This window comes from Felis catus, chromosome B3, assembly GCF_018350175.1.
Source record: "Felis catus isolate Fca126 chromosome B3, F.catus_Fca126_mat1.0, whole genome shotgun sequence".
NCBI classification, from domain to species: Eukaryota; Metazoa; Chordata; class Mammalia; order Carnivora; family Felidae; genus Felis; species Felis catus.
The window spans coordinates 3,259,244-3,274,585 of record NC_058373.1 but is presented as its reverse complement, the minus strand read 5'-3'; the positions used below and the strand labels follow the sequence as shown (position 1 = coordinate 3,274,585).

Genomic DNA, 15,342 nt, shown 5'->3' with positions numbered 1-15,342 from the left:
ACAGCTAGTACAGCTTGGATATGAAGACAAAATAAAATTTTAAAATTTGCTTACAACAGAAATCGCATTTCCCCTAAGTCCCTACTCACTGGTTATCTGGGAAGAATTACCTAAATATATAATCCAAATTAAAGCTTGGTTCAGTCCTATTATATAAATCATCCCCTAGGTAATGGTCTATCTCTTTTGCATAAAAATGCTGTGTGTCTTAGGTAATCTCCCTGTCTTGGCATTTCTCCCTCAGTTGTCCATGAGAACGGTTTATGTATTTTCATAGCTTTAGGAGGGAGAAGAAATCTCTGTCTTTAGGATGGTCCTTGAATGGGTGCTAGTTGTTACCCGTTTTGTCCTCCTTCCTCTCCTTCTTCCTCTTCTCCTCCTAATCTCTGTCCTCCTCCTCCTTCTCATTTTCTGTGCTTTTCAGTCTGGCTGCCTACTCCTGTTGGAGTCAAGTCTTCCCAATGTAGGATCTCTTCTTTACTTATTCCACTCAGTCAAGTTTTCATTTAACACTTGGACAACGATTTTATTGCTTTCATTGCAAAGCTGTACTTATGAATCTATAAATACAAACAATGCACCAGTGTATTTCATGCATGTGGATGCTACATCTCCAAGATTACAAGCTCTCTAAATGACAACGGTGGGTTATTGTTTTATGTTGTCCATGGCATGTAACATATGCAAAACCCATAAAGTATACTTAATAAACGTGTTGTCTTAACTGATAGGGAGAAATGCTTCTTAGGGAAATCCCTAAGAATGTTTAGCATTCAACCTTCCTAAGGGTCAGCTAAACTACTGAAGACACAAGAATCCCTACGTTGTCTTGCACCAGGGCAGGGAACCCAGCTGAAGCCGACCAGACAGGCTTACTGTGGACACTGGAAGAATGCCAAGTAAAAGGAAGCATTTAATGTAAATCCTCCACGTCTCCCAAGATTACCAGAAAGTGGTATCATATAATGGAATGCTTGTTAGGTTGGGAATCAGTCTTGGCCGTGTCATATTCTAGCTGTGTGTCTTTGGACTAGTGACCGAAGACTTCTTAGATCACAGTTTTCTCCATTTCTAAAATGAAGGAAATGATAATTCTGACCCACCTCCGTCAAAGGGGGGTGGTAAAGAAAGAATGTCAGTGATGACCCCTGATAAACGAGAGAGCGCGACGCAGATACAAGGGTGTCTTTCTTCATCAGGATCATCATTTGCCAGGAACGGAGGCCACTCTAATTAGCTCAAGAAAAATGGGATTCACTGGATGGATGTGCGGATATTTACTGGAATTTGGGTATCAGCACACCTTGAGGGCCTGGCGCCAGGAATCAGACAGTGAGAAACCCAGGTTATGTACTCCTGGTGAAATACCTGGTTTGTCAGCCTTCCTTCTTTCATGTCTGGTGCATTCTTCTTTGCTGTGGGAACTGGCTGGCTTCACTTCGGCAGGCATCTCAGGAGAGAGAGGGCTAGCCCCGCCCCACAGCCATGGGAGTCCTCCGCTCTGGCTGTTCTGTTGCCATCCCAAATTCCTGGCCTGGACTAGGTGTTTGCCTCCGATAATCAGCTGTGGCCAAGGAGGCTGGGTCCCTTGTCCGAACCTGGTCACCCTTTCAGCAAGGACTAAGTGTAGGCTGGCATCTTAGGCTGTCTGTTAATTAAGCCTTGTGAATTTGGGGAAACTTCATTGGTTTATGGTGTCGAAGGCAGTCAGGAGTCAGACAGCAAGAAATTTCAGTCCCTAAAGCATGCTTGCCACACCAGTGAGCCTAATGCAAGGGAAATCATTTTCACTCTGCTCTCTTACACCCTTGGGCATGGGTTTCAAAGAGTCAGATACAGAGAAGACTGGCCATGGTTAGGGAGAAGGGAGGCCATATAATTTTATCAACTGATTATCTTCCCTGGCGCCAGCTAGAAAACACATTTCAAGAGAGAAAGGTCAACCGCGTCCAGTCTTCAGTTTGACTCTTCCATCCGTGTGACCTGTGTTAAGGTTTAATCTTGCTGAAACAGGAAAAATGTGGATACTCTACATTCCAGGATTTTGGAATGATTCACAGCAAACTAATACAACCAAGCCCAGGGGAAGTTTATTTATTATATTTTATTTATTCCCTACCTACTTCCAAAAAGGATTTGAAGCAGATTATGAAGGCCAAAAGCATAAACACCGTAAGACACAGAAGTCAAGTAGTAAAAAGGGGAGAAATGAAAGAAGTCATATTTTAAGATCCTGCCTGCTAATTTATTAATAACTGTTTGTAGAAAAAATAAAGTTAGGTTTCTACCTTACACCATCCATCAAAGGAAATTCCAGACGTAACAAAGAGTTAAATATCATTGCTAAACTAGAAAGGAACTAGAAACATGCATTTCAGTATTTATCTGTTCTTAGGCGGGGGGTGGGAAGCATTTCTGAACTCATGAATGAGGGAAGAAGATGTAGAGGGAAATATTAATAGAACTGACTACATGCAACATAGAGTTTCTTGACTTATAAAGCACCAAAACCAAAATCAAATGGGAAAAATATTTCCAGTGTAAGATGATGGAGTTGATAACCTCATTAGGAAAGTTGATAGTTTTATCTGTTAAAAATAATAAAAAGGCAAACATTCCACTAGATAAATGAAGGCGAGAAAACAAGAAATGTTTGAAGAATGAATACAAAAGGCAAATAAACATGAAAGCTATCAGACCTAAATAATGAGAGGAAATGCAAATTCAAGCAATGAAATGCTATTGAACACGGACGATTGGAAAATGTTTAGAAAATGATAATATCCAAGCTGAGAAGAGAGACAGAGAAAAAGGGAATTTATGGATCCTGGTGATGATAAGGAGGGAAATTCCTGGAGGGCAATTTGGCCATGTTTTGAAAAGCTCATGAAACACACCCTTTTTCTCAGAAATTTTATTTCCAGAAGTTTGTTTCTGGGGAATCATCAAGGATTTGTGTAAGGATTTAGGTACAAGAAACTTTGTTATTTATGTTTTTTTTTTCCATAAAAACTATTTGTCAAAAGTTTTTATAAGGGCCATTGATTACTTTTGTAACAAGAAAAAAATATATAAAATAATGCCTTTCTGTGTCTGTTCTTTTTTAATTGGGAAATTAGTATAGGATTAATTAATTCCCATCAGTTGGGAAGTTTATGCTCAGCTTTGAAGATTAAAGTAACATTTTGTCAGCCAGCATCTGGCTTTGGAAATAGCAGATGGGAGGGATTAGTAATTAAGTAAAAAGATTTCTGAGTCATCAAGCCTTGCCCAGACACTTTTTACTATTATTATGAGAGCTCCCCGGAGCATTTACTTAGAATTTCCTTGCTGTTGTTGTAGACAGAAATCGAAAAGGCTGTGTTTATCTTTCCATCGTAGATCCAGTTGAAGGCAGGCACCAGGTTCTAGAGAAGAGCAGTGACTGCCCACCCCCTGCCCCCTTCCCCCCAAAAGGGAAGAAAGGCACATGAATTAAACGACAATCACAACAAGCAGAAACAAAGAAACAAACACAAATTCTCACAAAACACAAGGCTTTGGGGGCCAGTTAAAGTAAGGGCCAAGTAATCCTTCATGCTGAAATGGTTCTTGAGGGCACGAATGATAATTAATGTTCCCTATAAAGACCTTGAGTCACCTGGAAGAATTAAAAGCGTTACGCGTCCCTTGTTTCAAGAAGAAGATGACCGTGACGCATTTAAAAACTTATACCCGAGGTGGTTAAAACAGAGCAAAATTTGGCATTTAAATATGATGGGCTTTAATTATTTGGGGGAAAAAACACCTGGGTGGAAGAGTGATCAGAATAAATATTGTCCCCATTATCATGGAGCTCCTAGTAGAACTCCACGGCTATAGATTCGGTCTTGAATTCGAAAGGACAACGGAAGAAATGACGGGACTCCAAGGTGAGAGGCACATGGTGGGATCTGGGCTTGTGAGACTTCTTGGAAACTTGTTCAGCCCCTGTTGGCTTATCTCCCTGAGTGATGTGCACGTGGCCTTTCTTCTCTGCTTCCAGGACTGCCCTCCTGATGCAGAAGACTTCAGAGCCCAGCAGTGCTCCGCCTACAATGACGTCCAGTATCAGGGGCGTTATTATGAATGGCTTCCACGATACAACGATCCTGCTGCCCCCTGCGCGCTCAAGTGTCACGCACGGGGACAGAACTTGGTAGTGGAGCTGGCACCCAAGGTACTGGATGGAACTCGCTGCAACACGGACTCTCTGGACATGTGTATCAGCGGTATTTGCCAGGTAAGCCACACCTGCTGCCAGGAGGGGCCACGCCCACTCTCAAGACAGAGACTCGTTTCTTTTTTTTTTTTTTTTTTAATTTTTTTTTTCAACGTTTATTTATTTTTGGGACAGAGAGAGACAGAGCATGAACGGGGGAGGGGCAGAGAGAGAGGGAGACACAGAATCGGAAAATGGCTCCAGGCTCCGAGCCATCAGCCCAGAGCCCGACGCGGGGCTCGAACTCACGGACCGCGAGATCGTGACCTGGCTGAAGTCGGACGCTTAACTGACTGCGCCACCCAGGCGCCCCGAGACTCGTTTCTTTACTTTTGTTCATGCAGGTGGAATAGTGTCTTTGATAATTTTCACGCAAAAAACATTTTAGAGAGGATTACTTGCCTTTAAATTATGTGGTACTTACTGAAAAGAGTGTAGACCTTGTCCACGTAGAATCAAAAGATTGCAATATATGACATCTTACAACTCCTCTAGGTCAGTGGTTTCTCCAACTAGAAAATGCGTCAGAATCACCCTGAAGAACTTGTTAAAACACAGGGTGCTGGGCCCCTGCCCAGAGTTTCTGAGCCACTAGGTCTGGGCTGGAGCCTGATAATTTGCATTTCTAATAAGTTCACAGGGAGATGCTGATGATGCTGGTCCAGGGATCCCATGTTGAGAACCTTTACCTTGGAAGGGTAACCTCCTTAGGTTCTTAGAGCCTTTTAACTCATTGTTTTCTTAAAGTTAATTTATTGTCAGGGCACCTAGATGGCTCAGTCAGTTGAGCGTCTGACTTCAGCTCAGGTCATGATCTCATGGTCTCTGAGTTCGAGCCCCACGTCAGGCTCTGTGCTGACAGCTCAGAGCCTAGAGCCTGCTTCCCATTTTGTGTCTCCCTCTCTCTCTGCCCCTCCCCCGCTCATGCTCTGTCTCTCTCTCTCTCTCTGTCAAAAATAAATAAACATTAAAAAAAATTTTTTTAAGTTAATTTATTGTCTTGGGTCTTTGGGAGCGTGATTTATCTCCTGCAAATTTAGCGTGAATGCATTCCAGCAGGTTTTTCAGAGTAGATTTTGCAAAGCTGTGATGCATGGAACTGACACCTATCCCCTCCTCAGCTTCCAGGCTGTTCCCTTAATTTCTGGAAAAATATTTTAAAATAATGCATGTGTAGTATTCCATCTACCCTATTATGTTTGTAACAAAAACAATATTAATAACAGCAAATGAGCAGCCTAACCACCCACCAAGTGTAGACACTACCAGCCCTCTCAGACATCACAGAGACGAGCCATGATCTTGCTATTCAAAGTAGCTTCTCTTTCCTCCATTCGCTTATCTAGAAATTGGCCTCGGCAAAATGTGGAGTCATTCTTGATTCTCCTCTTCCAACACACGCATCTCATCCATTGTCATTCTGCCTTCAATGTCTTTTTTTGAGTCCGACATCCCTGCCTGCATGACTTCTTTCTTAGTCTAAGCCTCTGTCACCTCTGACCTCAGCTATCACCGGCCTTCTCTCCTGATCTCCCAGCTTCTACCACAGTCCCCCTCAGGTCCATTATCCACACAGCAGCCCAAGTGATTGCTTTGAAAGGTAAGACAGAGTTTCATTTTAAGAACTTGTCACTCACCGATTGAAATCCCTCAATGACTTATCATTGCATTGATGTTGAAATCCATGATCCTAAAAAAAAAAAAAAAAAAAAAAAAAAAAAGAAATCCATGATCCTGGCTTGCCTTTTTGTTAGGGAGTACATTTATTTTCATGAGAAATGTTGGCCTGTGGTTTTCTTGTAACATCTTTGTCTGGTTTTGGCATTCATGGTAATGCTATCCACATAGAATGAGTTAAAAAATACTCTCTCTTCTATTTTCTGGAAGAGATTGTAGAGATTTGGTATAATTTCTTTCTTAAATTCTTGGTGGAATTCACCAATAAACCCATCTGTGTCTGGTGCTTTTTGCTTTAGAAGGCTATTAATTATCGATTAAATATCTTTAATAGATAGAGACTCATTCAGATTATCTTTTTCTCCTTGTGTGAGTTTTGGCTGATTGTGTCTTTGAAGGAATTGGTCCGTGTTATCTAGGTTAACAAACTTGTAGGCAAAGAATTGTTTATAATATTCTTTATTATCTTTTAATTTTTTTCAAGTTTAGTTTTTTATTCTGAGAGAGAAACAGAGAGAGAGCAAGTGGGGGAGGGGCAGAGAAAGGGGGAGACAGAATCCCAAACAGGCTCTGTACTGTCAGTGCAAAGCCCGATGCGGGACTTGAACTCACGAACTGTGAGATCATGACCTGAGCTGAAATCAAGACTGGGATGCTTAACTGACTGCGCCACCCAAGCACCCCTCTTTATTATCTTTTCAATATCCATGAGATCTGTAGTGATGTCCCCTCTTACATTTCTTCCAAGAGTAATTTGTATCTTCTCTTTTTTCTTAGTTAGCCTCGTTAGAGATTTATGAATTTATTGATCTTTTTAAAAACCAACTTTTGGTTTCATTGATTTTCTTTATTGATTTCCTGTTTTCAATTTCACTGATTTCTGCCCCTAGTCTTTGTTATTTCTCTTCTTATGATTATTTTGGATTTAATTTGTTCTTCATCTAATTGCCTAAGGTGGAAGCTTAGATGACTGATTATAGATTTTTCTTTTTTTCTTATATATGCATGAAATGCTATAAATTTCCCTGTAAGCACTGCTTTTACTGCATCCCACATATTTTGGTAAATATTATTAATTTCATTTTCCTCAAAATATCTTAAAATTTCTCTTGATGTCTCCTTTGACTCATGTTGTTTAGAAGTAAGTTGTTTAATATCCAAGTATTTTAGAATTTTCCAGCTGTATTTCTGATAATTGATTTCTAGTTTAATTCCAATGTGGTCTGAGAGTAGATGGTGTATGATTCCATTTTTTTTCTTTTTAAGATTTGTTAAGGTGTGTTTTACATTCCAGAATGTGGTCTGTCTTGGTGAATGTTCCATGTGAACTTAAGAAGAAAGTGTATCTTATAGTTCTTAGAAATAGTCAAGAGATGGAGTCAAGAGATGTATTTCTGATAATTGATTTCTAGTTTAATTCCAATGTGGTCTGAGAGTAGATGGTGTATGATTCCATTTTTGTTTTTTTTTAAGATTTGTTAAGGTGTGTTTTACGTTCCAGAATGTGGTCTGTCTTGGTGAATGTTCCATGTGAACTTAAGAAGAAAGTGTATCTTATAGTTCTAGAAATAGTCAAGAGATGGGTGGCTTAGTCGGTTGAGCGGCCGACTTTGGCTCAGGTCATGATCTCACGATCCGTGAGTTCGAGCCCCACGTCGGGCTCTGTGCTGACAGCTCAGAGCCTGGAGCCTATTTCAGATTCTGTGTCTCCCTCTCTCTGACCCTCCCTCGTTCATGCTCTGTCTCTCTCTGTCTCAAAAATAAATAAACGTTAAAAAAAAATTTTTAAATAAAAAGAAAGAAATAGTCAAGAGATATCAATTATATCCAGTTCTTTTGATGATGCTGTTGAGTTCAACTGTGTTTTTACTGATTTCTCCCTGCTGGATCTGTGCATTTCGAATAGAGGGGTGTTGAATTCTCCTTACTCTGGTAGTGGATTCATCTATTTTTCCTTGCCGTTCTATCAGTTTTGCCTCATTTTTTTTTTTGACATTCTCTTGTTAGGCACGTACACATTAAGGATTGTTAATGTCTTATTGGAGTATTGATCCCTTTATCATTACATGAATGCCCCTCTTAAACCTGATAACTTCCCTTGCTCTGAAGTCTGCTCTGTCTGAAATTAATATTCTTTTTCCTGTTTTGTTTTGTTTAATGTTAGAATGCCCTATCATTTGCCATCCTTTTACTTTTAATTTATTTATGTCTTCAAAAGAGGGTTCTTGTAGACATTGGATAATTGGATCTTGTTTTTTTGATCCACTCTGACAGTCTTTACTTTTAATTGGTACATTTAGATCCGTGGTGTTTAAAGTGATTATTAATATGGTTGGATTAATATATACCATGTTTGTTCCTGTTTTCTATTTGTTACTCCTGTTCTGTATTTCTATTTTTCCTCCACTGTTTTTCTTCATTTTACAGTTTTTGTTTTAAATTTTATTTTAGAGAGAGTGTGTGTGTGAGTGGGGGAGACAGGCAGAGGGAGACAGAGAGAGAATCCGACGTGGGGCTCAGTCTCACGACTGTGAGATCATGACCTGAGCCGAAATCAAGAGTCAGACGCTCATCTGACTGAAACACCCAGGAGCCCCATGGGTTTTGCAGTTTTAAATGAGCATTTTATGATTGAATTTTCTTTCCTTATGTGATACATCAGTTATAATTCTTTTTTTAGTAGTTACCCTATAGATTGTAGTATACATTTACAACTAATCCAAATTTACTTTCGAATAACGCTTGACTTCTTCACTATAACCAAAAAATTCTGATTCCTCCCTGCATCCCTTTTATCACTGCTATCATTCATTTCACTAATGCATAAACACACACACACACACACACACACACACACACACACACACAAGCATACACAATTGAGCGCATTGTTGCTGTTACCATTTTGATAAACCATCATCTTTTAGACCTATTAACAATGAGAAAAACTAATGTTTTTATTTTACTTGCCTTTATGCATTCTCTGATGCACTTCCTTTCTTTATATAGATCCAGTATTCTGAGCTATATCATTTTCATACTCTGAAGAACTATGTCTGCCAGCAAAAAAAATTCCCTCAGTTTTTGTTTGCCCGAGGAAGTCTTTATTTCTCTTTCACTTTTAAAGGATAATTTCCTAGGGTACAGAATTCCAGGTGGGTGTTTTCATTCTCTCAGCACTTGAAGTCAGTCCCTGCACTGTCTTCGTGCTTGCATGTTTTCTAAGGGTAAGTCAGATGTAGTTCTTATCTTTGCTCCTCTGTAGGTAAGGTGTTTTACTCCCTCTGGCTTCTTTCGAGACTTTTTCTTTATCTTTGATTTTTTTTTTTTTTTTTTTTGCAATTTGAATACGATATGCCTGCGTGTAGTCTTCTTTTAGCAGTTGTCTTTCTGGGTGTGCTTTGAGCCTCCCGGAACCATGGTTTTGTGTCTGACATTACTTTGGGGGAAATTCTCAGTCATTATTGCTTGAAATACTTCTTCTATTCCTTTCTCTCTGCTCCTTCTGGTTTTCCCACTATGCTCATGCCACACCTTTTGTAGTTGTCCCACGGTCCTTGGATGCTCTGGTTTTTATTTTTTCAGTCTTTTTTCTTCTTGCTTTTTTTTTTTTTTAATTTTTTTTTTCAACGTTTATTTATTTTTGGGACAGAGAGAGACAGAGCATGAACGGGGGAGGGGCAGAGAGAGAGGGAGACACAGAATCGGAAACAGGCTCCAGGCTCTCAGCCATCAGCCCAGAGCCTGACGCGGGGCTCGAACTCCCGGACCGCGAGATCGTGACCTGGCTGAAGTCGGACGCTTAACCGACTGCGCCACCCAGGCGCCCCTCTTCTTGCTTTTTTATTTGGGACGCTTCTACTGACCTCTCCTCTAGCTCAGAGACTCCACTCTTCTCCCTTTTGTGCCGCTTTTCCAATCCTGCCAAAGGGTCCCTACCTCCTTCTACCTTTGCTCCTGGCTGCTCTTATTATCTTCATGGTGTCAGCTTAATGTCACTTCCTTAAGAGGTCCGCAGGGATTACTCTACCTAAATTAGTCCCCCTTTTCTATTTCGATACCTTTTAATTGCACTGATACTGTTCCGTAAGGACACATTTCTTTCTTTGTGTGATCATTTGATCCTGACATTCTTCCACACCAGAATGTAAGTCCTTTGAGGACAGGAATCACACGTATCGTGCTTTCCGCCACGCCCCACGATGCCTACGCTGTCTGGCCTCTGCTGAATGAATGAGTCTTACCCACGTGCAAATGCAGAGGTTATTCATGTATCTCGGTCTCTCTCCTTTATTTCTCTCTCAATTTTCAATCCTGCATTTCTAGCTCAGTTTGAAGTCCATTCTTGGAGATTCCACAGATTGCTTCAATTCAGATGCCCCCTCCGCTGCTCCACGTGAACTAGTATTGTTCTTCCCAGATCTACTAGTTGTCCTAACTGCTATGCCTACTCGTTTCTGTTTCTGGCTCCACAATTCTCAACCTTGCCTTCCCGAATTCATATTTGAGTTAATGTATTTGCTCACATGTGCTCTCTATCCTGCTACTTCTATTAACTATCTCACGTTTTACTGTTTTTTCCCCCTTCCCCCTTTTTACCCCTCCAGTTCACTTTTGGGCTCTTTCTCTAAATGCTAAGAGAAGCTAATCCCTCATCAGCAGAATTATGCTTTTTCATTCTCCAAGTTTTTGACAATGAGTATGTGTTGTTTTCATAATTAAAAAGAATTGTTATTAAAAGTAATTTAGGGGGCGCCTGGGTGGCGCAGTCAGTTAAGCGTCCGACTTCAGCCAGGTCACGATCTCGCGGTCCGTGAGTTCGAGCCCCGCGTCGGGCTCTGGGCTGATGGCTCGGAGCCTGGAGCCTGTTTCCGATTCTGTGTCTCCCTCTCTCTCTGCCCCTTCCCCGTTCATGCTCTGTCTCTCTCTGTCCCAAAAATAAAATAAACGTTGAAAAAAAAAGTAATTTAGCTTGAGCTGAAGAATACTCTGGATAAGGTAACGTTTTGACATTGAGGTCTTGAAAAGTTGAGCAGTACTTATGTAAACCGAGGTGAGAAAGGGAATCACAAGCAGAGTGAATAGCACTGGAGAGATATAATAATAGTAGGTATATTTAAGGACCAGCGACTCATTCTGTAGAGTTGAGGTGGAAAATACCTGTGCAACAATGCTAAAAGTTGAGGTTATGGGCATCGGTGGAAACCAGTCATTAACATTCTGAAAGTTACAATAGGAGTCAATGAAGAATCTTACAGGGAGTAGCTCGGTTGGGATTGTCTTTAGAAAGGTCACTCAAGTGGCCACATGGCAGATTATTTGGAGAGGGCACGGTCTGGCCAAACCACAGGAGGTCAAGTGTGGGATAACCGGAGCTTAGGGTAATCCAGAGGGAGGCTGAATGGAGAAGATACGGCGAATTGTAAAGACTAACGAAGGAATCTTTTCGGACTGGGTGTGTTACTGGATGTGGGGAATGAGAGGGAAGCTTAGCAAGATGTCTGGATTTCTGACAGGATGATGAGTAGATGATGAGGCCATTCCTCAAGACAGAAAATATTGGGTGATATATGAATTTAGAGCTTAGGAGAGAATTCCAAATGAGAAACATCGATCTGGGAGTCTGTGGGTCACAGGGTTAAAGCTCATGTATGTCCTTGGAGTCTGAATAAGAGAAGTAGGGTTCCAATGACGGAGTCCTGGCCGCCTCATTTTAGGAGGAAGCCTTGGAAGGGGTACACTTGATGGGGCAGAATTTCTTTGTAAGTTTTGGGTGGTTGAGTGTTTAAGAAGAATAGTTAGCAGCGTCCAATACCTCAGAGATATCAAGAGAGATAAGGACAGAGAGATGCTTGCTTCATTTGGACCAGACAGATACATACTGGTGATCTCAGCTTGGGGGAAGGGGGGTCTCAGTGACACGGTTGGAGTCGACGCTGGTGGCAGAATGTGCTCATTTACTGTGGCCGCTTACCATAGCTGAGCTTTGGTCTTTTCAGTATGAAAGAGGAGGTATTATTCTCGATGTAGGTCCTATTTTAAACTCGTTCCTTCACAAACACATTCCAGGAGCCCAGCCCAGAAACAGTCAGGCAGGAGGCCTGCAGTCAGCACAGGCTGCCTCTCCCTGCCTCCCCCCTCGGGCTCACTGACCAAGGCCCCCTCTTCATATTCGTTGTCTCAGGTGCATAGTTTGCTCCAGTGATTTCCAAGGCTTGTAGGGGCTTGCAGGAGAAATGTGATTTTCGACACCGAATTAGTTCATCTTCAAAGTGTGCTTCCCATCACGTTTTTGTGATGCTGATGGGGAAGCGGATTCCTCAGGATACCTTGGTTGCCGAAAGCTGAGTGCTCTTTGGGCAAGGCTATTTGGAAGAAAAGGATTGTATGCAGTCTCTTCAGAAGTGACTGAGACACCTCAGGAGAATTCAGATCTTTCCCTCAACAGGATAAAGTTGACCTGCATTCTGTTTCTTGGACGATGTGGCCGTGGCCTTCAGTGATAGCTAGGACCAGAGAGAAGAAACTGTGTGTGTGATTCGTGCCGCTTGCCTGAGGATAAGCAGACTGAGCCCTGATGTTTCCTTGGCACGGACTACAAATAACCTGTGCGAGTGTGTTTACAGCGGGCTCATTTAAATGAGCACATCACTGTGCCCCTGGGAGCAACCTGTTGGGAATCTGAGCCCCACAGACAGCGGGAGACAACTACGCTCCCTGAGTGAAATTACCTTCCGTTTTGCAGGTCTGAATTTTATGGGAAACGGGACCTGGTTCCAACCAGTCTGACTTACCGTTCATGTTTATTGAATTCCCTGACAGCTGGGTGGATGAAGAAACCACTTGTAGTTCCAGTGAAACTAATAGCCACGAACATTCACTGGGTTCTTGATAGGCATCGTCTAAAGCACTTGGCTGTGTCAGCTCGTCACACGTATGAGGCGGGTCGTCATTAGCCCCACTTGGTTCGCGAGGAAACTGGGTGTAAGGGGGCTAAGGAACTTCCCCCAGGTTGCATAGCTGGAAATGGGGATAGCTAGACTTGGACCCATGCACCGAATTCCAGAATCTCTTTCCTTAACCGTCGCACTATACTGGTGGTATTTGTACTTTTTGTATTGCCCAAAGTATAGCTGAAGTTTGTAACTGGAAATAAGATGTGGTCTGGTAAAGGATGGCCGGCACAACAGGGGCTTATGTGCAGACAGCAGTCACGTGTAGACAGACTCAAGTATCTCCACACCTGTCCCAGACAGAAAGTAATCGGGTGGAGTCATTCTGAGCACGAGGGCTGTTGAGACCTGGAGAATTGCTCCTTGTGAAGGGGGCAGCTACGTATAAACACACCAGAGTCTGTTTGTCAACGGGAGCCAGAAATCTGGATTAAAAAAATTTTTTTTGAATGTTTTTATTTATTTTTGAGAGAGAACAAGACAGAGACAGAGAGAGAGGGAGACACAGAATCCGAAGCAGGCTCCAGGTTCGGAGCTGTCAACACAGAGCCCGACGCGGGGCTCGAACTCACGAACCGTGAGATCGCCAGACGCTTAACCAACTGAACCACCCACACACCCCTAGAAGTCTGGATTTTAGTGTGAAATGTCCAATTTGAAATAACACCTTGCTGTTAATGACCTTCCTGTGTCCATTCATGGTTAAATTGTAAAGACCTTCCTCTTTACAACACTGGCTAGGCTTTCCTGCAGTAACTAACAGCCGCCGAAGCTGAGTGTCTTACAACAATGGAAGATGACTTCTTGTTAATGCGCCCTGTCTGACACAGGGTCCACGGGGGTCTCTGCTCTTGGAACGTCCCAGTGATCAGACTGAGGGGGGCTCTATTAGAACACAGGTGTTACATAATAACTATAGTAGTAAGAAGGGGAGCTTGTGACTCATTCACTGACCCTTAAAGCTTCTCACAGAAGTGACACCAGCACTTAGACTCCTATTTGGCCCAAGACAGTCAAGACCACACTCACCTTCTAAGGGGGTGGGAAGTACCGTCTTCCATGGGCTGAAGGAGAAGTCCCATAGTTTAGAATATCTCTAATGACTACCGTGGCTCCATGCACCCTGGTTTTCTAGGCAGGAATCTAGAAGTTTTTCTAAGGTAGAATCCAGTTGTCGGGGATCTCAAACAGAAGTCGACTCAAAAAATTGGCCGTTGAAAGAGTAAATTTCACCTAAAAAGATTCAGATGTGGCTTCGTATGGAGGAATGCCGCTTAATTCCAATACTATCTTCTTTTAGTTGGTTAGGAAGTCGTGTGCAGAAACTGTGAAATAATCTTTAGCTGAAGTGATGATTTATGTAGGAGAATTTCTCCCCGGAAGCGCTGCTCATATACTTTAAATATTTGTTTAAATCAGATATCTTGTGTAATTTGTCTCATTAACTGCACTGTAGGATATGAATCTTGTCTTGTTAAATTATTCCCCGTGGTGCCTGGCTCTACAAAAGTTGGTTATTTAATAGATGTTAATTTATTGATATGTTTTCTCAGTTAGTGGTTTATTAAATCATTACGATTAGAGGTCTTGACCTCAGGAGATGTCACCGAGGTTGAAAACACCCCAGGCAGTTTTTCAAAAGTTGCTTATTATTGGTTCGGATGAGATCTGAGAGCCCAAATTTAGTAGTCCCTTACTTTCTTCTTTTTTTCTTAAAATAATTTTGTTTTTAAAATTTTTGAGAGAGTGAGCAGAGGAGGGGCAGAGAGAGAGCGAGATCCAGAATCCAAAGCAGGCTCCAGGCTCTGAGCTGTCAGCACAGAGGCCTACACGGGGCTCGAACTCACAAACCACGAGACCATGACCTGAACCGAAGTCGGACGCTTAACGGACTGAGCCACCCAGGCGCCCCAGTAGTCCCTTTCAGGGGCAGTTCTGACTTATACCCCATGAATCATAAGGCAACCAGACTTTCTTTTCAGGTATTTTTTTTTCTGTGATGTTTTCACATGCTTTTTTTTTGGCTGTAAGTTTTGGATGAACTGTCACTTGAAAGAAAATTCTAAAACGAATGTAAGTGCTCAGGGAGGTACTTGCTTGCCTAAGATCTTACAAGGCGCTAAACACTCTTCAAAACAAGCCCATCCTAGCTCCTAAACCCACACCCTTTCTGGATGACCAGATAGAGAGTGGTGGTCATTCTCATGAAATGCAGGGTGCTCAGGGACATGAATTGTGAGGACAGAGCTTGGCTCGGAAACAGTGTTTCTATAACTTCATGGTAGAATTATTCCCCTTGGAGAACGTTGCATGAACACAAGTTACTCATTGATTGAATCCCAACCACGCAAGTGCGTTTCCAAAATCAATCACCCTTAATTCGTTCCACATGTACTTGTAAATATTCATATAATTGCCTGTGTGACTCAGTTCTTTGTGGTCCGTCTGCCGGTGTAAAAATGGGGAAGGTGT

The 15,342-nt window shown here is 42.0% G+C and overlaps 1 protein-coding gene across 3 annotated transcripts in view; it reads left to right on the top strand.

Annotated features, from left to right (window-relative positions):
* The window catches only part of ADAMTSL3 (ADAMTS like 3), a 351,370-nt gene that overhangs the window by 135,787 nt on the left and 200,241 nt on the right, over positions 1-15,342 (top strand). For all 3 annotated transcript variants that reach the window (XM_023254830.2, XM_045058725.1, XM_045058726.1), the window contains one exon: positions 4,025-4,261. In XM_023254830.2, coding sequence (XP_023110598.2) covers positions 4,025-4,261 — 237 coding nt within the window. The remainder of the gene's footprint in view (positions 1-4,024; positions 4,262-15,342) is intronic.